The 26,115-nt window shown below is 38.1% G+C and overlaps 1 protein-coding gene across 1 annotated transcript; it reads left to right on the top strand.

The window, feature by feature from the left end:
* Positions 1–1,971: 1,971 nt before the first annotated feature.
* On the top strand, positions 1,972–22,316 carry LOC140333351 (fructose-1,6-bisphosphatase 1-like). The gene is made up of 7 exons (XM_072414962.1): positions 1,972–2,314; positions 5,006–5,168; positions 5,541–5,633; positions 6,610–6,750; positions 7,938–8,075; positions 17,510–17,629; positions 21,813–22,316. Exons 1-7 carry the CDS (start codon positions 2,145–2,147, stop codon positions 22,002–22,004), a joined length of 1,017 nt encoding a protein of 338 aa, XP_072271063.1. The 5' UTR covers positions 1,972–2,144; the 3' UTR covers positions 22,005–22,316.
* Positions 22,317–26,115: the final 3,799 nt, after the last annotated feature.

Below are 26,115 nucleotides of genomic sequence, written 5' to 3'. Positions count from 1 at the left end.
ATGGCATGCTGAGTGTTTTCTGTTAAAAGAGGGCTCTAGTGCCTTTAAAGCCAATCTATAAGGAGGTGACTTTTTATCAAATTCACTATTTGGGATACAAACATTGTTATTTAAACTAAATGCACCAAAAGATCCACATTTTGGTAAATGTCAGATTACCAAATTCATAAATATGCCCCAAAGTCTTGGCCTACCTACCTTCACCTGGATTATAAGGGCTGCATCCAACATACATACATTAGAAACAAATAATACAAAGCCACTAACGGGTTACCTGTACAAAGATCTTCTGCTCTTTGTGGGAACATTTTGAGGCAATTCAGACAAACAGTGCATGAAACTTTGTTCATTTTTGTACATTCACCAGTAGAAGAAGAATTCAGCAGCTCAACAGGTGAAGATCACTGTGTACCTTCATTACATGTGTTGTCTTCATCCTTTTTGGTAAAAGAGAGATAATCTAGAATATTGTTACTATTGGAATTCACACAACCACAAAAATGGCTGGTTTTACATACAGAAAACAGTGGAAGAGTGCACTGAAACCTTATATGTTGCTGAATGGGGATATCACATTGAAAGTCAATCATACCAGTACTATTATAGAAAGATTCCTCTTAGCACAGTTTGAGCCTCCGAAAATATCCCAACGTAGGTTCATCCCATGATGCAATTGACAGTTACCTGTTAAATGGCTGGAAACCTGGAAAGGCTACATGGGAAAGTATGGTGGCTCCAGATGAAGATGTTCAGCTTCACTGCTTGGAATTAGTATGAATCAGGTAACACCAGCTTATAGGCAAAGATCTTTATATCAGAATTTCGTTCTATAGTAGCTTCTCTTAAAATATGCAGTCCTCAGCCAGTTTAGGATTTCTAATTCCATGATATCTATACTTTTAAGCTTATCACAGCCCATTTGTGCTCTCCCCATTCTAGCTATACACAGGTGTACTAAATTTCTTTGTGGGCTATTCTGGGTCATGAAGCACTCCAAACCTTTTTGAGCTTGTGTCATTTTTCTATGAAACCCAAATGGTGAGACTGTTTGCAAATGGATATCTTTTCCATTACGGCCTATGGCGAAAAGCTACGTAATCTCAGTACTGCATCAGGCTATCATCTAACATAGACAGTAATTCCCATACTAGGTCACTTGCTGGTTTGAGGTGGATACATGTAGGTATAGCTAAAATGGATAGGAAGAAGTAAGGCAGATAGTTCAGTTATATAAATGTTTATTTATCCTTGAGCAGTTTAATAGCTGCGTATACAAATTGCGCCACAGTTCAGAACATCATGATATGATAATGAAAATAGATTATTTGCTCCTTGTTACAAGGTTAATTTAGACCAGTTATAAGGTGCAAATTTTATGATAATCTTCTTAATTGGCTGTTTTTTTTTTTTTTATCCGAAAACTGTAGTTTGGTTCTCTGCATATCTAACATTTCCATGGCCAACTATAGACTGATGTGATATATATAGTACTGGTATGAAATATGGGACTGGTATGGTTGATCTGACAGCATTCATGCTAAACTCTGCAGAATGCTTCTTAAAGTTGTGTTCCCAGCCTACATGAAGTTTTATGTCAGGGAAGGATGAAGTAGCAGTAGCAGCAGTCGTTGCTATAAACATGAGATTATCAATCATATCATATCGTACATGATGAATTAGTAGATCTTTTCCCCAGGACACCTCTCTAAATGAAGGTGAGAAGATCAGCCAATATTGCAGAAGTTGTGTGCATAAAATGCAGATGTGTGCTGTGAAACAGGCTGTTTTGAAATGTTCTGTTTGTACATTTTCTTGTGGACTTTAGACATCTATCTGGACGAAGATAGAAGAGGGGGATGGTATGCAGAGCATTGTAACAATCCACTTTTTCCAGCCCCTGGGCAGAACTGCAGAAACAAATCTAATAGAAGAAAGTGAAAAGTTTCACATGTCTGAGCAGTGATTGAGTCAGAGTGTGTGCCGCTGACACACCCACATACCTTCCCCTATGATTGGCAGATCCAAGAGGAAGGGGAGACTACGTTTATAAGTGCCACTGTACAGGAACTGTGCTGACTTTGCCATCCAGCAGACTTGGACACCTCACTTGCGTGTACCTGCGTGCTCCCTCCACAGCCTCCACCATGACCGACCAAGCCCCCTTTGACACGAATGTCATCACCATGACCCGATTCGTAATGGAAGAGGGGATCAAAGCCAAGGGCACGGGAGAACTAACCCAGCTGCTGAATTCCCTTTGCACTGCCATTAAAGCCATCTCCTCTGCTGTGCGCAAAGCTGGGCTTGCCAACCTGTGAGTATTGCCACCTGGGCATCCCTATAATAATCCCTGGGGTCACACGTCTGACTGAACTCATGCAAAGTATTATCTGCATTCTTAGTAGCAGTGATCCCTGTCCTAGGATGAGTTCACCCTGTTAACTCATTACTAACAGATCACTGGTGGCTGCATATAATTACCAATTTTATTTCTAGTTCTGCATGACATTGATCAACTCTTATAGTCAGAGGATCCCCTAAGTGCATGTAATTATTAATTAACAGGAGACTTGCAGTGACTACATATTTAGATGGATTTTCTAAAGGAATATAGGCAGTTCAGGTAGCAGGGAGAATTATAACTTGCAAGTATATACCTGCAAGAAAATTTTCACTTAGCTTAGTAAATAGGATGAAGCTCTGCTAACGTTAACCATCCAATCATGTGCAATGGTAAATCCTGTTTTTTTTTTTGTTTTTTGTTTTTTTAATTCTTTGAGAAGTAATTGGGTATTCTTTGCAACATAAACTATCGCCGCATTCACAAAGTTTAGTGTATTATCACTTGCATGGTGAAAAATAACCTTGGAGAGTGTACAGGCTAAACTCCTTTAGTAAATCCCCCCATTAAGTAGCTGTGTATAACTAAAAGCCTGTTTATGTTAACCTTGTTCCTCTTGGCAAATTAACACTCTAACCCTAATAATCATCTTCACCACAACACCTGAATTTTAATCCTTTTAGAACAAAAGGTGTCCCACCCTAACAGACTGTGTAAGGTATTAGGCATCCTACACTACCAGAGAACTTTCTCCAGTGTCATGTACAATACTATAGTTACATAGAAGGTTAGACTAAAAAAAGACATAGGTCCATCAAGTTCAACCACTAGGGAAATAAACATATCCCAGATATAAAACCCCATAGGACATAGTTGGTCCAGAGGAAGGCAAAAAAACCCTAGTAGATGTGAACTAAGAAAAAGTAGTTGTTAAGAATTAACACTTACTTCCTTGTAGCAGGGTGCAATTTCCATACTGCCATACAGTGCATAGCAATGTTAAATCTTATCTGGTGGAACTGGTATTCCTAAAAACTTTTGTGCAACAAACCTTAGTAAACATAATAATATAAGGCTGCCTATAGGCAGGAAGAAATTTCCCAATGGTAATATGGAAATATTTGTGTGGATCAAATGTGATGTTTTTTGCAGGACAATGTTAATTAAAAAAATTTTAACTGTGCCACTTTCTGTGGCACAGCATATAACATTTTGTAGAATACATGGCTTGTCACTGTGAACTATAAATAAGTTGTTGTTAAGAATTAGGTTGTGTTACGTTTGATGTCTGTTGTTATTATTTCCATACCTCTGTACATCAGTACATTATCTACTTTTACTTCGTTGTAGAAGGGTGCCACTCACATGCTGCAATACAGTGTACAGCACTGTTAAATCTTCTCTTGTGGAACTGGTATTGGTAAACACTTTTGTGCAACAAACCTGAGTAAACATAATTAATTTAAGGCTTCCTATAGATGGTAAGAAATTTCCTAATGATAACAGGTGGGGAAATATATGTTCCTTGGAATAACAGGACTTGCCATGGTGCTAAGCTGCTGTTCTCAGTCGACCATGTACAGTTTTTTGTTTTTCCCCTTTTCTTATTCCAAAGAAAGAAAAGCACTGCTAACCTATTCTTGAAAAACAGAGGTACTGGATATTAGCCCCTAGGTAGGTCATCAGTGGTCTGATAAAAGGCAAAGTTCAGAACAGAAACACTGCTTGCAAATGTTTTTTATTGTCAATCCAATATGTCAAATGTTACCAATATATTAGTATAATGAAACAATCTTATCAGAAGTTTATCTAAATACATGGTTTTATTTGAACACTACAAACTCAGATGATCATATCAGATACAGATTCCAGGTATTAGCTAAAAAGAAGATCCCAAAGTGAAGTCAGCAGAAATATATGGGGAGGGTGGTGTGCATAAGGTGAAAGTAAATCTGTGCTTTGTCCATATTAAACAAAGTACGATGTTAGCTTTTTTGTAGGCAGTGTATGCAGTCTATAATATATATATATATATATATATATATATATATATTATAATTTTTTTTTTATAAACCATAAATTGTAGTTTGGATTGTTCCTGGACTTTACACAGCGGCCTACTAAATGGTGTCTCAGGCACTTGACACTCCTCCCTCATGGGGAAGTAGAAAATGTGTGAATAATTTCCTTATATTTAGAGGAGTGGGTATATCTCCAAGATAAAGTGGTTGGGGCATGGGGGTTGGATGGGTGAGTATTGATTATGTGCAGCTCCTGTAAAACCTTTTCTTATTTTCTATTTGTGAATATAGTATATCTTTTTCAGTACACATATACCATGTTGCTATATGGTCCTAACATAAAAGAAAAAAAAGAACAAAAATAAAATCTATATCTGCTTTTATCAGAAAGACTGTAAAGAACTTAATGGCTTTACATTTAACAACATTCGATTTGGCAGCTGGTAATCTTGTTGGAAGGTCAGATTTTTATTTTTGTACATGACCATGATCATATGGAGAAAAAGGAGTTAACAGGTATATTAACTCTATTTAATGGGAAAAACTTGAGAGATGTTACACTTTTAGTAACCATACAGGCATAACATAATATCAGTTAATATTTTGAATAATAATGGTTCTTACACTGTGTATTTTTATTCAGGTATGGCATTGCAGGATCCACCAATGTAACAGGGGACCAGGTGAAGAAGCTGGATGTTCTATCAAATGATCTGGTTATTAACATGCTAAAATCATCATTTAGTACCTGTGTCCTTGTGTCAGAAGAAGACCAGCATGCTCTTATTGTGGATCCTGAGAAGAGGGTATGAGCACACACTAACCTTAGTGCTCTATAATCAGAGAACCTGTATTATGTAAATGTTTGTATTGTTATATGATACCAGCTGCTGTTCTGCTTTTGAAACGTTGGTAACTATGTTTTTAAATATTATCATTAAATCTTTTACATGAATCAAATTTTATTTGATTTGCACATACAATATACAGTGTTGTGCTTAGCAGACGGCCGTTCCTGAAATGAAATTATTTATCTATCTCTACTACAGTGCCCTCTAGTGTTAGAATATTCAATTGCAGTCTTTCCTAATTTTAGGCTCTGATGAATAGACCTACACAAATGCCTAATGTAATTTGTTATATATGAATCAGTACATTTTGTTCAATATGTGTTTCAGGGTAAATACATTGTGTGCTTTGACCCTCTGGATGGTTCATCAAACATTGACTGTCTTGCATCGATTGGTACAATCTTTGCCATATATAAAAAGGTAGGTTTATCTTCATGGATATGACAATACCACTACACATACATAATATGTAACTGTGTAACATTTACAATTTACATTCTGTAGTATTTAGTAGTAAAACATTTATTTTTGGAACCTAAATTGAATTAATTCACAAATCATTACATTACTGCTTTTTCACCTTTTTTTTTTTTTAAACGTCATCGTCATTTTGCCAATATAAAACAATAGTAAAAAATTTGATATGCATGATGGATCCCCTCTGCTGCATTTTTGTCTTTTGAACACAACATAGACTGGTAACTTTCCACCACACCAGATATATGGTCTCATTTACCCATAACATTCTTTTCTACACTGCACCAATCCTTTATAGAGGGGTCATAAAAATCTCCCTCTTTTAAATATACTATCTCAGTTCGAAAAGCTCTTGGTACTACCATTCCTCAAATGGCGCTTGATGAGGTATTGGAATTTAAAAAGTGGCAAGTGGAAATGAGATGCAATTGATCTTTCACCTTTTTACAAGAATGCAACTTTATGCCTCAAAGTCAAGATATGAGCTTTAATAAATAACTCAATATAAAGAATACAATTTCAGTGGGTACTGGTTAGAAAGTATATGATATAAACATTAGACTGTATAAGAAACATTTAATTATTGACAAAATATTTAGAGAACACACTATGGATATTATAAAGATAGAAACACAGCAATAGCATTATAACTTTGGCCTCAAGCAAGAGGAGTAGAGAGGCACAGTTGCCACTGCACACTTGTGTGTTTACAATGCAGATTGAGCGAATTAGTTTTTTTAATCTTGGGACTAACATAAAAAGAAGCCTGCCTTCAAAGAATGCAAAATATTGATTCACTAAATTCTATTTGTATTGGTAAAAGAACAGGAAAAAAATTGCAATGACTGTCAATGTCGTCTCTTGTTACAAAGTTTTCATTCATGTGCTAGATAATCAATTACATTGTTTTATTTTCCAGGCATCAAATGATGAGCCTAGTGAAAAGGATGCTTTGCAACCTGGACGTAATATTGTAGCAGCAGGTTATGCATTGTATGGAAGTGCCACAATGTTGGTCCTTGCCACAGAGTGTGGTGTGAATTGCTTCATGTTAGATCCTGTAAGTTCCACCAAATTTTATAATATTTATTATTTTTACCTTTTTAAACCATTCTTTTATATTTATTCATATTAGCATGTTAGTGTGTAAATGTATATACACAAACACACTTAAAAGCAGTTAATATGTCAAAAACATTCCAAAATAGATAAAAAGACAGCACAACACCAGTTTCCATATTCTGAATAAAATCCTGAAATTCTAATTAAAGATCTAATTAAGGATGGGCCACTGCAATGGGGGTGATTTATTAAACAAATTTAGTCTGTTTACATAAAGCAGAAGTAAACCCAAAACAAAAAAAACACACCTTTATTCCCGCATCAGTCTATCTGTCGGGAGATTTCTTCCATTGGGTTCCACATCATTCCGGTATGTGTCTTTGGCCCAGCGCAATGGGAGCGCTGGGTGCCGACATCTTCTCTCTTCTTCCGGGTTCTTATTCCTGCATCACCTGATCTCGCATTGTGCAGGTGAGAGATTTGGTGATGTAGATTGGGGCAAAAAAAATTTTCTATTGATGAAAGGGCTCCTAATCTTGGGCATGCACAGAAGGAACAGACATGAGCCTCGCGGGATGGATGACTGCCCAGATTCCTGTAGTAAATCAATCCCATTGTCATTTACTTTTCATGTACATTTCAGCTTAAGTTACTGAGGTCTGTTAAAAGTATGTTGTTTCTACCTATGAGTTGGCAGACTGGAATATTGTAAAAATAATTTTTAATTTACACCTGCTGGAATAAAAGAAAAATGCAACATATTAAAGCAGAACTACACCATTTTATGCAGTTAAAGATAGTCACATCCTCTGACTCTGATAGCCATTTGAGGGCTCAGCTGATAGCTTACATAGACAAACCAGCAATTGTGACATTTATGACCAGAGGCATGGCTCAAATGTAGCATTCATGCACTAAAAGGCAGAATGTAATTGAAAACCATTCAGAAAACAACATTGGCATGTTTTTAAATGTTTATTGAACATTTATAACCTGAGCATTCTTTTGGAGAACTAATCAATCTGTGGTGTTAGTTCAGCTTAAAAATTTAATATATTCATATTTACCTAATGAAACAAGCAGCAAACCACTATGCTTTCTCTTTGTGTCATCTCTTTTGCTAATTTAAATGTAACTTTACATTTTACGTGTCATGAGAGCATATGTTGTTTTATCAATTGCTAGGCAATTGGAGAATTCATTCTGGTGAATCAAAATGTGAAGGTTAAACCAAGAGGCAATATCTACAGCCTGAATGAAGGCTATGAAAAATACTTTGATCCAGCAGTTACAGAATATCTGCACAAGAAGAAGTTCCCAGAGGTAAGTACAAATGATAAAAAATTAGACAAAAAGATTTTATGTAATGATTAATGACTCAAGACTAGGCATAGATGGACTGTTTTTCCTAACGCAAAGGACGGGGAAACATGCTGACATTCCTGTCATTTTGCAACATGATGAATATAACAAAAAGAAGCATGTGTGTTTACGTCTACTTAACTGAGAGGAGGAACAGTTCAGGGAAATTCAATGAGGTTTTCCAACTCTAAAAAAATTAATCAGCAGATACTTATCAGCAGATTCAGGCATATAGTGCTATTTTTGATCCCACTTAGGGTAGCCTTAAATGTCCAAATCGTCGTCCAAGTATCAAATTAGGAACTGTATTGTTAGCAAAATTGAACTGTCATGGTTAAGCAGAGATAAATGTACCTATACACCAAGACTTTTGTCCCCTTAATGATGGGTGTAAAGAAAACTGGCTTAACTCTGCTTAATCCACAGAAAATAATAGGATGTATTTTGACCTATATTGACTGTCAATAATCTGATGATGTGAGCTAGTCAGGATATATGATAATTCTGTCCCTGTATATGATCAAATTGTCAAATAGACTGCATCACAATCATTCCACTCATACAACAGTTCTGGCCCTTGACATATATGTGAAAAAATTGTTGTCTGCATGTCATCTGAAGGCTTGGTTTAGAAAAATCAGCATAATAACTGCAGTATCATTCCCGTCATTGTTGACATGTGACACTGTACTTCTGTCAGCATTGTGTGGCAGATGACCACAGCAGAAAATTAAATGTAGCAAGTCTTCCTTGCTCTTTAATGTCAAAGTGGTTTTCTGGTCTGTCATTTTTGTAGTACAACTTGTTAGACAACCGCTTAGCAATAGTTCTTCATACTTCCCAATGTTTCAGCACTTTACCTTTAATCAAACCTTTTTCTTAATATTAGATTTTCAAAATCAAAAAATGCAGTCATTTAGATTAAATAATTAATGTACTTAAATGTACTTGGTAGTTAATTAGTAATTTTTATATGCAAATATTTATGGTGTGATCAAGTATTTAACCAATATATCAAACGTGCCACATCCCAGCTAACTTGATAGCTATATAAATAGAGCAAAAAACTGACACAAATTGGGACTTAATACAGCAACATATTACAGCAAATTAAAAACCCACCATCCAGAAAGGTGTGGTATGAAGTAATATGCACAATGAACAGTCTCACAAGTTTAGATTCTTTTGATTCGACGTGTTTTGCGGATATTTATGTCCACTTTATCAGGAATCGGTTTAAAGATCTATAATATCAAAACTGACCATGTTCAGACAAAAAATCATATTGTTCAATTTGCATTAACAATTGTATGTTCATTTTATATTAGTAATCAATTTTCACAACAAACACAGTTTGCGTATTACCTTAAATCCAAAATGGCCAGCATGTCCTTGCACACAAACACCTCTTCAATTGCTCCATCATACACAGTCAGAGTCAGACAGAATACAAGTTTGAAGTAGCAGAGTAATGTTTGCAGGCTCCAAAGGGTGAAAATCCCCTAGGCTGAAATGACATTGGTTGATTGAATAGGTCTCTTGATCACTCAATGCAAAATCAAACTGAAGTCTCTGATCAAGGCAATAATTTAATAGGTTAAGAGTAGACAGTTATGCCAATAGAATAGAATATATCATAACACTGTATTAGGTCTATTAGAAAGTATAAGAGTATATCCCACTTTATCAAAGTGCTACATACCATAATTGTATTTCAATAAAAGACTTGTATCAGTATTACTTAACAATATATTTACTTTAGTAAACATACCTTGCTCAACACACATAGTTAAAAGGGCTTACCAAACTGAGAAAAGATGTAGGCATAACAGAAATTCTCAGAAAGATTTCCAATCAAAAAGTGTTTGCAAGAAGTTCACACTGCTTGGGAGTGCGCCTGCTGTCTTCAAAGTTGCAATCTGAAACCACCAATCTCCCTGCCCTATATGTAGAGTAGTTGATTATTCACTTGAGATCTGTATTTGCACCTCCCCTGCAAGGAGATACAGAAGGGATCTTCCTCCCCCTCTGCATAAACAAACGCTGGGTGGGGATTTGTGCTAACTGTGTTTATTGTGAAAATTGAATACTAATATGAAATGTACATACAATTGGTAATGTAAATTGAACAATGTTCTTTTCTGTCTTAACATGGTCTGTTTTGATATTATAGATCTTTAAATTGATTCCTGATGAAGGGACGTAAATATCTGCGAATTGCGTTGAATAAAAAGAATCTAAAATTGTGACACTGTTCATTGTGCATATTGCTTTATACCACACCATTCTGAATGGAGGGTTTTTAATTTGCTGTATTAGGTTGCAATTTTTAGCTTGCACCATTGTGTGTATCAATAAAGTTTATTTATTTTATCTATTTTGCTATTAAAGTCCCAATTTGTTGTCAGTTTTTTAGTGTGTTTATATAGCTATATAGTACTTTTCATGTTCAATAATTTTTATTGATTTTCAATGTTTTTTTTTATAAAAAAGCAATAAACAAATAAACATTTGCATATATCCACAAAATAAAGGAGAAGAACAAAAAAAGCAGAACAAGTAGTTGTGATAAGTTCCATACAATAATAATGACATTGTACATGTACAGATGATTGTAACATAAAAACGGTTCTGTGTAGCATATTTCCTTTCACTAAACAGAGACCATTTCTTATCCTTTGAGTGATAAAACAAAGTAACTACCCTTAAAAACAATGCAAAAAAATAAGTTGTGGGGCAATAAACAAACCGCATGGGAAGGCAAAGATCTTACACTAATCGTAGTGACTTCAGAGCAAGGCATTACCAACCAGTTGTTAGGGGAATGGACAGATTTGCATATTGTAGCCATGGCTCCCATATTAACATAAACTTGTCATGAGAATCTTATTATTTTTAAGTAACGATCCAGTCCAGTGTCCAAGCTGTAAATATCTAAAATACTCCCTACCGGTAGCATCCTGGGAAACTGATTTCCTACCATTGCACTATGTTCCAACTATTAAGCAAAGCATGCACGTTAGTATATTAATGGGCTATCAACCAGGCAAACGCTGTTGGGGAATCACAGCCAGGTTGAAATGTCAGATTATTTTGTATGGGAAGTAATAGGCAATGCGGTGATATTTATTTACTAGAATATTTTATACTATCCCAAACCCCCAAAACATGCCTCAGATGGACACTTAAACCTGGCAGATTTAATTTTGATGATATCCAAGGTAGGGCTGTCACTTTCACAGGATTACATAAATAAATTTCAATCTGAACCCAAAGCGACGCTCCCGAACCAGCAAACAACCCTGGGATAAAAGCTACATAAAAGCTACATGAGCTGTCTGATTGTGTTTTAATAAATTCGGGACCCCTAGGCTGCCCTTTCTCTTAATCAGAAATAATGTTTTTTGGGCAACTCCTGTTTTTTTATCATGCCATATAAACGCTAGAACAGCCTTTTGCGATCCTTTTAAAATATTTGAGGGAATTTTACCGCAAGCGTTCTAAATAAATACAACAGTTTTGGTAATAATGACATCTTGACTGAATGTATTCTACCTATCCAAGACAAAGGCAGGTTCCTCCACTTGGTCAATAATTGTTCTGAGAGGATCAAAAAGGGGTTGAAAATTTGCCCCATAAAGTTCGGTGTAGGAACCAGTTAGTTTGAGTTCCAGGTATTCCATATAATATTTTGCCCATTTAAATTAAAGTGTCTTGCTGTAGCACATTCACAATTTGTTGGGGTAAAGTAATATTCAATGCCACTAATTTTTCTTCATTGATTATCAGACTCGACACTTTTGCAAACTTAATCAATATAGCCCCTAGGTTGGGAATGGATATAAAAGGTTGAGTAATAGTGTGTAAAATATCATCTGCGAATTGACTCAGTTTATTTTTTTATGATTCCCTAGCATTATGTCATGAATATCTGGATTGGATCTGATCAATTGGGCCAGAGGTTCCAAAGCTAATATAAACAGTAACAGTGAAAGCGGACAACCTTGCCTTGTCCCTCCACAGATTGGAAACCTAGATGAATAGATTGACATGTAGCGTATTCTGGCAGTTGGGGTGGACAGAGCAGACATCTATGAAATGGAATCAAATGCTTTATGGACGTCCAGGCCTAACAACATACTAGGTATGCGCTGAGAACTTGCAAATTGAAGCAAATAGATAACCTTTCTACTATTATCAGGAGCTTGCCTACCAGGAACAAACCCAACCTGATCCTTATTGATCAGTGTTGGGGGAAATTTATTTTATCAAGATGCCAAAACCCTTGTAAATATTTTGACATCCACATTAGGTAAGAAGATAGGCCTATAGTTGTGTGGATCGAGCCGTTCCTTGTTGGGTTTAGGCAACATAGACACGTGCCAAAGGGGAAGAGAACTGATTTTGAGTGTGACTTTTCAAGTAGTTAAAAATTTTAGCTAAATGTGGAGCTAGTTGTACACTAAAACTTTCATAATACGTAACTGTATAGCCATCAGGTCCTGGCCCTTTTCCTGACTACAGGGACTTATTGGCTTACATAATTTCCTGTACTGTAATATCATCAACTAGTTTCTTGCCTAATTCATTGGGCAACGTCAGCAGTTGTAGGCCACTAAATAATGAATCTGCCTTTGATTTATCAAAACCTGAAAAAGATTTATATAATTCTGTTAAGATTTCTTGAAATTTGGTAACTATAGCTATGGGATTTGGCGTTACTGATCCGTTAGACAATTTAAGGCGGATCGAAAATTGACTCGTTTTGGCATTAGGCGAGTTAGCCAGCAGGGTCCTGGGTTTGTTAGCCTTTGCATAATACTTCTTTCTAGTCCATCTCATCTGTCTCTCGACCTGACTATCCAATAACATATTCAATTCAGTTTTCTTTTCTTGAATTGTCCAGTATAATTGTTTATCTGGCATTCGTTTCCATTAACTTTCTAGGAGCTCTAGATTAGCTGTGAGGTCCTGTATTCTGGCAAGTCTGGCTTTCTTCTGTCTAGATGCTAATTGTATAAATTGTCCCTGAATGTCACCTTATGGGCATTCCACAAAATAATAGGTGAACTTACAGAGTCTTGGTTTACTGTGAAGAACTGGATAATTTCATCATCAATTGACTTTATAGTAGCAGCAACGGATAACATTACGTAACAAGTTTCCAGTGAAACTCTGAAGGTTTCGGTAATAACGCTTTACAGGGCATCAAAACTGGTGAGTGATCTGACCATGGTGTACTCAAAATTATGGATTTACTCACAAAAGGTAAAAGCTGAGTTTGAGTAAATATATGGTCAACCCTAGTAAAGCTGTTGTGAGATGATGAATAAAAAGTGAAATCTTTTAATAGTTGGGTACATTTTTCTCCAGACATCTACTGTTCAGAATGAAGTTCTATGAATTTTCTGGAAGTTAAACGCTCCTTCTCTACTTCTAGAACTTCCTGGAGCATGTGACTTATCCAATCTCTCATTCAAAACCAACTTAGTATCCCCCATCAAAAAAGGGTACTGTTTCTATGAGTCTCCACTACTTTAAAGTGATGTTTAAAAAATTTAATTTGATGGCCTTTTGGACATAATAATTGACAATCGTAATTTCTGTATCATAAAGAAAGCCTTGCTATAGCAAATAACGGCCTGTAGGGTCTCCTACTTCCTTTGTACATTTAAACAGAGTATTTGATTTGAACACTATGAGTTCCCCCAGGTTTTTTCTCAGAAAAAGAAGTGGTGTATACCTTGGGGAATTTCTTATGTAAATATTTAGGACTCGCTCAGATGGAAAACCCTGTCTTCTGTAAACAAGGCATTAGTTTTAAGTGATTCATAATAATTGAAAGCTTTTCTTCTCTTGTGATGTGAGTTAAAGCCCTGAACATTGTGTGATATAAAATTACATTGGTTATCAATACAACGTACATCAATGGTAGATAATCTTTTGAACTTTGTCATAAAATAGAAAGATTACAAATTTCCTCTGCAGTTAGAAAGTTTCCCCCACAACATAGTCCCCCAAAACAAACCCTCCTACCCCCGGCACCTAACCAAACAAAAAGATCCCATAACCACTTGGTACACCGCTGTACCCAACCAAATGTCCTGATACTAGGACAAAATCTGCAAATGCAGAGAAAAAGCATGCCTGTTAGCAAAGTCGAAAGTTTGGGGAACACTCTTCACACCTGGGCAAGCATGGCTACCTTAAGGATATCATGCTAATACATAGATAAATGAAACATCCGTACACCAAAAGGCCATATTTGTACAATAGATGACCCCCCTAGCGTTCTAATTCTGTCAGTTTTTTGATGCAAAAAGTGATCCTATTTTTTTTGCATAGAAATTTTTTCAGGATTAAGTCCCAGGTATAATAATTATATTTATTTATTATAATATAATCATAAATTATAATACATTACATAATTATAAATCATAATTATAAAAAATAATGAAATAATAGACCACAACAATGTAATTTATCAAAAAAAAATATTTTATCAAAATTTTCTCACTAAATCTTTTCAAACAAGGGTGCAATATTATTGATAAATAATATTATAAACTAAATGCAGATTTTAGAAAAAAAATTTACATTTTTAGTAGACATCCCGGGTGTGGTAGATTTTGAAGCAGGGTGCTGCACAAAGTCCAACATCACAGTCAGGAAAGTAGAACCTGGTTTCTTTGCTTTTCTTCCTTCCTCTGTCATTGGTCTTTGAGCAGCAATCCACGCACATCCTTGTAGGTGCCGCCTTTTTCTGGGTTGGTGGCCTTTTTCTTGGGTTGGTGGGATGTATTCAGTGAAGTGACAACCGGTCAGGCGTTCTGGGTTGACAACGGTGGAAGCACGACGACCAGTACCACTTCTGCATGGGTTTGCCCACAACTCCCTGCAGGATCACCAAGCCCAAAAACAGCCAAATGTCATCCTTGGTCACAGGTTCCCACCTTCTGCTTGTTGCAAACCTCAGGTGTGGAGCACCTTGAAGTCCAGCGTACCTGCATAAAACAAAATAAAAAAGGTATTTTAGGATATGTTCTTTTATAGTGTGAAGGTTGAAAGGATTATATATGCGCACACAGAGCAGCATACATGTTGGCATAAAAAAAAAAAAAAATTAAAAAAGTTAGCAAACACAAAGCAGCACACGTTTGCATAAGAAAAAATTAGCAAAAATATTCAAAAATTTTAAAAATGTAGCAAACAGAGCAGCATACATAATGACATGTTGGCATAACACTTTTTTAAAAAGTTAGCAAACACAAAGCAGCATACATGTTTGCATAAAAAAAATTAGCAAAAAAATTCAAAAAGTTAGCAAACACAAGAGCGGCTTACCTGTTTGTCTCCGCAACACTTTTTTTCGATAACTTCATCGGTCAAAAACAACTTCAGGTATGCCAGGGGGTCGCCGCATTCAGCCTCAATTTTCATCCCAGGTGCGCCGGTGAATGGAAATTCTTGGCAGTGCCTGGTCCGCATCAAGGTCAATAGGACACCATGTGATCACAGCACTGACCTCAGGTTCAGACCCGTTGCTCAGTTCACTTCCACTGTCTGATGACAAATCAAAGGGACTCTAAATCGCTATCGCTGCTTTCATATTCCTCCAAAACAGCACTTGCCCCGGCGAGATGCCTTTTGGATGCCATGTGGTCTCCAGCAATCAGTCAGGAACAGTCAAGGTCAAAGACCAAGTGATGAAATGATACATTCAGGAAGTGATTTATAAGCCATCAAAAGGTCAGATCAAGGTCAGGGCTAATAGTGGGCAAAATGTAAATCAGGGCATTGGGCAATGATGCTTGGTGCACTAAATTTGTATTTATACCTTTAATATGTGTTTTTATGTGTTTTTACTGTAAAAAAAATTTACATAGCAATCTGCTTTTAAATTTCCCGCTCCCAGAATCCATCACTCCACCGCATCACCCGGAAGATGTCACATCTTGCCGGGTGATGCAGTGGGGATGCCCCCGCCCCGCTCACTCCACTGAAACCACAAAAGAAGCTGCTCGCATCACTTGGAGGCTGCGAGCGTCACATTCGCTGCGATGTGAGTCACATGATGCGAGAAACTGTAGTAAATTCGGGGGGTGATGCCAGCGGGTAAATCGCTGCTGGCATCACCCCCCGAATGTACTATTGGTGATTGCATCTGCAGTTAGATGTGATGCACCATGCAGAAATCCTTCCTGCTGCATCGCATCTAACTGCGGCATTTAAAAGCAGATTAGTCGGTAATCTGCTTTTAAATTTCCCACCCGGCCACGCCCCCCCAACGGACAGGCGCCCCGGCATCCGATCGCCGCTGGAGCGCAGGGCAGAGGCTAACATTTAGTAGGTGTAAGAGCCAAATGCAAGATCCCTCTTGCACCAGATTGCTTTCATTATCGCCTCTTTGGTTTTGTAAAAAGTAAGCTTAATAATTATATCCCTCGGTGGGCCATCCTTCCATTTAGGACCCAGGGATCTATGCACTCTGCCACACCCCTGCCAGTCAGGGTGGATATCTGGGAGAAGATCCTGAAGTAAATCTTGTACAAAAGCAGATAAATCAATAACTGACTCAGGGATACCTCTGATTCTGACATTTCCCCTCCTGCCTCTGTTGTCTAAATCTTCCAGTTTAAGCAGTGTTGATTGCAGTTTTGTCTGGAGAAATGCAATTTCCTGCTCATGGGAGTCAATCACAGTAATGGCATCATTCATCTTAGATTCCAGCACATGTATGCAAGCACCCAGGTCCCGAATCTCTCTTGTTAAGTTTGAGGAGAGCTTGTCTGTAGCTTGTGTGAGCTCAGTTTGCAGCAGCTGCTTAAAATGTTCCAGCAGCTCAATATCCCTGCATTCAGGGTTTGCCTACATAACTGGCTGAAAGGGAGCAGAGCCGTCACAAGAACTTTCCTCAAAGAAATCTCCTTGGGAGAGGGGAGATGCCCTGTCATGGGAAGTTGCAACCGCCATCCTAATTTGTGATCGCATGGTCTGAGAGGATGCCGGTGTCCGCGATTGCGTCTTCCCTGAGCCAGAGGATTTCCCTATCGTTTCCCCTCATGTCAGGGATGATTTGTGGTGCGAGCGGTACAAAAAAAATTCTCTCTTTTTAGGTGCTGAGCTGACTGCTTGCCCGGGTGTCAGAGAAACGAATCACTGTGCGGCCATATTCAACGGCTGCTCGCGAGCGCGCCCCGTTAATTAGTACTTTTTTAAAAAGCTTATTTATTACACCAAAAAGACAGACAAGTGGGGGAAAAAGAACAGTGGGTTTGGTTTCAACACAGGAACAGTCTCATCAAATAAGAGTTGAGAGCTATTGTATTCCTATTTGTAGCAAATTTTGAAATGGAGCACAAGATAGATATTCTTTATGTTTTCTTCTGTAATAGGATGGCAGCTCACCTTATGGAGGAAGATATGTTGGTTCTATGGTTGCTGATGTTCACCGAACACTAGTCTATGGAGGCATCTTCCTCTATCCTGCAAACACTAAGAGCCCAAAGGGAAAGGTAATTTCTTCTATTGTATAAAACAGCAAACAACTAAGCAAAACAAAAGGGCTTTCAAACTTACACAATTATTGATAAAAATTGTAAGGCACACAAAAATAAAAATGGTAAGCAAGTTCACAAAGTAAATAAAAAGAAAGCATATGGGGATATCACCTGATTGATAATACGGATCAGTTCATGAGAGAATACTATGCATAGTTCTCCCCAGAGGGTTTTAGCCAGTTGCTCTACCCTGCTGCTTTGCCTACCCAGCCCACCTCTCCTGGGCAGCTCTCCTCCTTTGCACGGATCGCAGTGAGGCTGCTCTGTGCTCAGCTGTCATCCGGTCAGAGGATTGCTGCTGTGATGAGAGGTGAGCACACAGTTCAGCCTTCATGTGAAGGAGACACAGGCAGCCCCGCCCCCATCTAATAGCACAAGCTGGGATTTCTATTTAAAAAAAAGCTGCTTCTGAAATGTATCCATTGCTCGAGCTGTGTGTGAAGTCTGCATGTTGTTCTGCATCCTCACTGCTCTGTGTACAAACCTCCATGTCTCCTAAACTGTATGTCACAATGACATGTAATTTTCAGGGTGCACAGGGGACCCTCATAGATACTAGTTACTACAATTTCAGCCCCCACAGCTTTAAAGAATTTCAAGATATGGGGGTCACAAATGAAAAATGTTATGAAAATTAAACTTTGGGGTTAAAAATGCAAATTGGGGACCCTGGAGCCACTAACATAGCAAGGAGCATTGGGGTGGGCCCCTAAATATATACCTACCTGTCACAAATCTTTACCTATGAGACTATTGTCTGCTTCTCCTCTTTGAACCCCAATTCCTCAGAGGTGGGGGGTACAAAACTGAAAATATCGGTGCAAGTGGCGGACACATTCTCCCCTTACAATCTCATTACTACAACTTTATTAGAACATAAAACACTCAGCCCATCAAAATGGGCTTCCCTGCCCTGTTACACATTCCTGTCCTCCTAACTAACATTCTGAACTTCAACTGGGAAATGGGAAGGTGTAAGAAACCAAAAATATAGGTACAAGTGGGGAACATCTGTGACTAACATCACTAACATCACTATGCCATCATTAGAACATAAACTCTGCCCGCTAAAATTTAATGGGGTTGAGGTACTGGAAGGTTACAGTCATGTGTAACAAGGATGTGCATTTTGATAGACAGTTTTTTTTTAATGTAATGATGTCATGGTGATGAAAGGTGATAGCCACACGTGTCTCCCACTTCCACCTATATTTTTGTTTCCCTGTACTTCTTAATTCTAGAGAAATTTGGGGTTTGAGGTAGAGATGCAGACAGATATGTGTAACGGAGCAGGCAGCAAACTTTGCTAGGTAGAAAATTATGTTCTCATAATGCTATAATGTTTACATTTTAGAAGGGTTTAGCCACAAGTGTCTCCCACTTGCACCTACAGTTTCAGTTTCCTATGCCTCCACGTGTACCTTAAAAATTTCAAGATAATACAACCAATGGTATAGGAGATATGAAGGTTTGAACACAGCGAGTTGTTAGGCTGCAGAATATGACAAGCAGCTTTTACACACACACACACAGCTATCACACTGTGCTGCCGATGACATCATTACACACTGGATAAATGTCACAGTCAGTGTTTTTATATAGAATATGGACAGTGATGAGAAGGGGTCACCGGCTGTCTTGTCCCTATCTGATATCACATGCATGATGCTATTAAAGCATCACCACATTTTTAACATTATATTAATGAGTCACTTTCTCTGTTTCATAATAGAAAAATGTGCGTTTTTTTTTTTGTTTTTACATTTTTTTGGAGAAGACCTCTCCTCTTCAGTCTTTACTTGCATTTTGGTAAAGACCCAAGGGGAAATCTGCAGCCTCCTGGGATGTTTGTGTCACATATCCCAAGAGGCTCTGCACTGCTCCTTGTGCAACCATCTTCAGAGGCTTTCTTATAATGTAAAAAAAAGTGTTCAATCTCATGCATGCACAGTGCAAGGCAGCACTGGACGTACAAGTAAGCATTAGAGAGAAGGTGGAAGCTGAGCCAGTGTGGGCCTGCTGGGCTAATTTTGTAAAAGAATCAAGTGAAAAAAAATGTTTTTACAAAAGTTCACTTTACCTAAATATAGACACAGGAGCACATCTGAAGTTATATATTTGTCCGTTCCTCATGCCAGGAACCACCGCTGCTTAAAAAACTTCTAACTCCAAAAAAGCCTAGCACTTACCACCTATTATCAATCCTAGGTGCCTAGCAGTTGCCAAAGGTCACTCAGAAGGGGTAAAAGTTTTTTGCTGCTAATATGAACTAAGCCTAACCTGTTACACCACATTCATTATACTATTACACTACTACAAAGGAATACACTCTTAAAACACTCTTAAGAACACTAGTAAGTGGGGTCACAATACACGGCATAGTACAATTGTGGCAAAATACATAATAGAAAAATTGGATATAACGGGGCAGGCATTACAAAATTGTAAAAAAACATTGGGACAAGGTAGAACACTGAAACAATAAGAGGTTACTGATTACCCATGGCATAAACAACTGGGAGCACTAAATTTGCTGTGTTTTGCCACACCCCCTTTTTTACCCCCAGTTCTTTCTCAATGACCTCTGTTCCATTGGAAACTAGAGTTTAGGGATGCCTCAAATTCCTACAAAGATAACAACGTTGAAAATAAGTATACAGCTCTTCACTTATCTTTCCATGACCTTGCTCATACATTCTCTAACTATATTGTAAAATATATAATTATTTCTAACAACTTTACCCCTACATTTATGAACTTTTGTTTGCCATAAAGTCATTAGGGAAATTAAGGAGTCCACCAATCTCCTGGTACAGGCTCTTATCTCTTGTTTGTACTACTGTAATATACTTCTCTCTGGTATTCCACTAACCCAACTCTCTCTTTTGCATTATGTTATGCTGCAGCCAGACTTATTCATCCTTCCCACCATTCCTATCCTGCTGCCTCTTTGTAGGTCTCTTTATTGGCTTCCATTTGACCTTAGAATCAAATTCAAGCACCTGTGCGTTGTCTTCAAATCCCTCCACAGTTCTTGCCCCACTTACCATTATGACTTGATAGAAAAATACACCCCTAGCCGCTTCTCTCCAAGGACCTACATGACTTCCTCACTCAAACCCGTCACAGCACGGCTCCAAGACTTTTCTAGAGCTGCCCTGACTCTCTGGAATGGTCTTCCACATCCTATTCGGCTTGCTCCTACTTTCTGCTCATTTAAAAGAGCACTTAAAACCCATCTTTTCAAACTTGCCTAACCATTTTCTTCTGTCTCTTAAACCCTCACTACTCATCCACCATTGCATATCCCCCTTTATTTCATATTAGATTGTAAGCTCTTTGGGGCAGGGTCCTCTCCTCCTCCCGTGTCACTGTCTGTGTCTGTCTGTCATTTGCAACCCCCATTTATTGTAAAGCACTGTGTAATATGTTGGCACTGTATAAATACAGTTTATTATTATTATTATTATTATTATTAATAATAATAACTACTCTTATTTTTTTTCAAATGTCCTATTACTTATCCAAGTCATAGTCATAAGTTACTGGTGGAAAGAAAAGGAGATATACCATTGGCCTATAGAAAGTGGGAGGTTTAGGGTGAATCCCTATTGTGACCAAGTTTTATCAGTTGAAAACTGATATGTGAGCCACATATCCTTGTATGAATAAAGTCAATAATAGATTCTTCTGAGACTTTTCAAGACTATAAAAGTTGAAATAAATGGAAGTTTTATAATTCTTTATTTGGTGCTGCTACTAGGGAAAAACCTTGCTTGTGATGCTCAAGCTGTGCACTGTGGTTAGGAACTTAAACAACTTAATGGACCAGCAATACAACAGAAAACAAGCTCACAAACCTGTTTGCTCATTATATATTTCTGAGACTACTAAAAATAGTATACAAATCAGTAAATTTGCACAAACACCCTTAGCTTTATTATGTGTTCTAAATTAGTAAGTCAAAATCCAGAGGTTAGAATGAAAGCCATCTAAATGGCTTTTTTTAAAAGAGGTCAGCAGTGACAGCTTACATATTTGTACATATTTAGTGTAATCTAACCTTAAATGTCATTAAATGTCATAATCTCTGGTGTATTAAAATTGAATTGCAATCTTTTTTGTCCTGTTATAACAGCTCAGGCTTCTGTATGAGTGCAATCCCATGGCATATGTCATGGAGAAAGCTGGAGGAATGGCCACCAATGGACTGGAAAATGTGTTGGATATAGTTCCAGAGAGTATTCATCAGAGAATGCCCATAGCCCTGGGCTCCAAAGAAGATGTGAAGGAATACACTGAGATTTTCAAGAAACATGCCAAGAAGTGAAAGGCTGCTAGACTGAATTGCTGGAAAGAGGACCAACATATATAATACATGTGTGTGTTAAATGATGAATGCATCAAGAGAATGTTCTCCGTGGGTCACCAATCTGCTGGGCTTATCAGTTTATTTAGTAAACTAGGGGTTATTTGGACTGCTTATCAATTCATTTGGGGGTACCCAGTATGGTTGTTCTGCTGAAATGAATTGATTCAGCAGTTTAGCTGGAAATTCATTATCCCAATCAATAATCATCTGGAATACATTTAAAATCTGTCAGGTCTGCTTAAAATGTGAATACATTTTTATATTTACCAATGACTGAGTCTTGTGTATTTCATTGGCCTTTCTTAACAGTTCTTGAGGTGTCTAACTTGAATTCAGAATGGTTGAAAGTTGGTACTGTGACATTTTAGATGTCTTTTCTAATCTCTACAAAGGGGAAAGCTTTTTGTTTTTGCTAATAGTTATAATAAAATAAGTAACGTTATAATAAAAAAGTAACTTTCAGGTCTTAGGAAACCCCTGCTAATAATACACTCTATATAATTACTATATCTTCAACATACTGTAAGTTAGCATTGACAGTAGGTTGAAAAAAAATTAAATATATATTTTTTAGGTATAACAATGAAATGAAATGATATTAGGGACTGGAAAAACACAAAGTCGAAATTGTAGCTTACATTGGAAATCAGTAGAAAGGAAACCCCTTTATTTGGTGGTCAGTAGAACCCCCCCCCCCCCTTACATTGGGGATCAGTGGAGAAGTTCCCACTTATATTGTCCTTTAGTGGAGAAGAGCCTTCTTAGATTGGGGTTCAGTGGAGCAGGGCCTTCTTAGATTAGTAGGCACATTTATTATTATTAATAATAATAATAATAAACAGGATTTATATTGCGTCAACATATTAGGCAGCACTGTACATTAAATAGGGGTTGCAAATGACAGATAGATACAAACAGTGACACGGGGAGGAGAGGACGCTGCCCTTACAGCGTAAGAGGAGCTTACAATCTAGGAGGTGGGGGAATTATCACACAATAGGAGTGGGAGTTGGAATGGTGGGAAGTAGTGAGGTTTTAGGAGACAGGTAGGCAAGTTTGATAATGCTCTTTTTTTAATGAGCGGAAAGTAGGAACAAGCCGAATAGAACGAGGAAGACCATTCCAGTGAGTTGGGGCAGCTCTAGAAAAGTCCTGGAGTCGTGCGTGTGACGAGGTTTTGAAGGAGTAAGGCATTAGTAGGTAATTGGAAGGGTAAAGAGAGTGGCTAGGGGAGTTTTTTTTTACCAGGGCAGAAAGGTAAGTGGGGCAAGAACTGTGGAGGGATTTCAAGGCAAAGCACATGAGATTGAATTTGATTCTCAGGTGAATTGGAAGCCAATGAAGAGAACTACAATGAGATACAGCAGAAGAGGAGTGGTGGAAAGAATTGTTAAGTCTGGCTGTAGCATTCATAATAGATTGTAGCTATTCTGGTTAGTGGAATACCAGAGAGGAGGATGTTACAGTAGTCCGGACGAGATATTATAGGAGTCTTTTATAGACAAGGTGCTCAAGAAGTTTGGGAGAAGGGAGACAGGACAGTAGCTAGAAGGTAGGGAGGGGTCAACAAGGGTTTCTTCAGGATGGGGAGAACAATGGCATGTTTGAATGTGGAGGGGGAGAAACCAATTGATAGGGAGAGGTTGAATAGTTTGAATAGTGCAGGGGCCAGGGTGGAGAAATGGGCAAGTAGATCAGAGGGAATTGGGTCAAGCGGACAGGTAGATGGAGATGATGTGAGAAGAGAGGAGACCTGAGGGCTGAGGGAGGTTAGTGATGATTAACTGGTAGAAGGGGTGGATATGGTTGGAGAAACACAATGAGCAGAAACATCATGTCTGATTTTGACAATTTTATCTCAGTAGATGGGTATGGGCCATGAAGGTAGTTGCGGGGGGAGAAGTTGTTGGGTTTAGGAGGGAGTCAATTGTTGAGAAGAGGCTGCGTGGGTTGGAAGCTTGAGAGGAAATGACAGAGGATAAAAAATATTTCTTGGCGACAGTGAGTGCAGTGTTAAAGTGTTTGTATGTCTGGCTATGTAGTCCATGAAGTCAGCGCTGAGGCCAGATTTCCTCCACTTGCACTTCACTGCAGGAACAGACTTTTGTAAATGTTTGATGTGATTGTTGGGCTAGGGTTGTGGGTTGGCAAGATGGGTTTAAGAATAGTTTGTGGTCAATGTAACGGATATCTTCCTGCCATTGACCAGATCTGGGATGTGGCAAGGAGGGGGGGGGGAATTTGATAGGTTGAAGGTGATAAGGTTGTGATCTGAAAGGAGAAATGGTGAGTTGTCAAGGTGGGTGAGTTTCCAGAGTTTGGAAAATGTCAGGTCCAATGTGTCTCCGGCGATATGTGTGGGGCCATTTATGTTCTCTGTGAGTCCAAAGGAGGAGTTAATGGAGAGCAGTTTGGCTAAACAAAGACAATTGGGGTCATCCACTGCAACACAGTTAGGGGAGAGAATGAGACCACAACCTACTTTGTTGCCAGGTCTGGGAGTATATGTAAAGTTTGGCTCTCCATAGGAAAGTGCAGCAGCAGAGGTAGAGTCTAAGGAGGAAAGCCAAGTTTCAGTGAGAGCCAGGAAGTTTGGAGATTTTAGAGAGGAGAAGGTTCTGGATGGAGGGTGATAGATCTGGCATTCTATAGACTGCCAGAGAAGGGAGATAAGAACTTATGGGTGGTGTGAATGGGAAGCAGGTTAGGAGAGGAGAGTAACAGACTGGGGAAGAGGAGAAGGGATGGAGACAGCAAAGAGTACAGGGTGAACAATATAATGTAGCAGATGATTGTGAATCATAAGAATACATTAAACAATGTAGGAAACTGAAGTCCTTGTGAGGGGCACCTGTAATATGGGTTGTAATGAAGCTTGTCAGCTTGTTGAGTTGCAGGAGTGGGATAGGATGAATAAGAGAGGTGGCTTGGTGAAAAGGCAGTTCAGAATGGCAGCAGCGGAGTTTGTGTTGGAGTGCAGGTGGATGTGATCAGCCCAAAGGCATGGGATGAACATTTCAGAGTTTAGTGTTGTGTCCATTTCTGTTCCAATTCCTGCTCCAATTCCCTGGATTAATTCCCATCACATTTATAATTTGGCACATGACCTTTCCTGGTGTTTAAATAGAAGTGCTTTGGGTCCTGAATGTGGATGGACCTATAAGAGTAACAAGGAATTTGGGATATCAGTTGATCTGGGTGGGGAGGGGTTAGCAGGGCAATAAATATTAATGAGCAATCCACTGGAACAAAGGGATAGTAAACACATAATTCTGTGGGGAGATTTAAATTTGTGCAAAAAGTTCATCTAAAATCCATGACATATTATACACAATCTGATGCAAATTGTGGTGGAACACAAATGGATACACTGGGTGGATATGACAGCCAGAATGCAAAACGTACCATACATAATCAGATAAAAATGGTAGGGGAACACAAATGGATACACTGAGTGGATATGGCAGCCAGAATGCGGGATGTACTATACACAATCAGATGCAAATTGTAGGGGAACACAACTTCGATACACTGGGTGGATATGGCAGCCAGAATGCAGGACGTAGTATACACAATCAGATGGAACTTGTAGAACAAAAATGGATACACAGGAGGAATATGGTAGCCAGAATGCAGGACGTACCTGTTAAAGGTGAGATAAATGCAGTTTAGGTGCAGGCAGATAAAGGAGGTCAACTCATGAGTGATGTTAGTAGAGAAGGATGATGATGATGATGTTTATGTTATTCCCTGGAATAATTCCCATCACACTTATAACACCGGGGAACTCAATTTTTGTTGATTTAGATCTTACACTTGTTTTTTTACAAATTTTTGGGTGGTGAATCCAGAATTGACCCCAGCTTTTTGCTATCACATCCAGTTTTTACGATACAGGGTACCCTCTATTTTTTTAAAAAAACATACAAATTTTACATACAATGAAAAAATATTGAAATAATAACTTGAATGTACTGTTTATTTAAATTTCTTTTGTTCATACAAAAGATTTATTGTTACATTTTTTAAAAGTAAAACATTTGAAAGTAATCGGGTAAGCGGTTAGGGT

This window comes from Pyxicephalus adspersus, chromosome 6 (genome assembly GCF_032062135.1).
Source record: "Pyxicephalus adspersus chromosome 6, UCB_Pads_2.0, whole genome shotgun sequence".
Lineage (NCBI taxonomy): Eukaryota > Metazoa > Chordata > Amphibia > Anura > Pyxicephalidae > Pyxicephalus > Pyxicephalus adspersus.
This window is presented reverse-complemented; position numbering and strand designations above follow the sequence as displayed.

Bases quoted from the DNA above. Each gene is read 5' to 3' on its own strand.
- LOC140333351 (XM_072414962.1), top strand. From the start codon at position 2,145: ATGACCGACCAAGCCCCCTTTGACACGAATGTCATCACCATGACCCGA. The intron at 5,169-5,540 runs GTATGAGCACAC...TATGTGTTTCAG, and splicing joins TTGTGGATCCTGAGAAGAGG to GGTAAATACATTGTGTGCTT. The intron at 6,751-7,937 runs GTAAGTTCCACC...ATCAATTGCTAG, and splicing joins ATTGCTTCATGTTAGATCCT to GCAATTGGAGAATTCATTCT.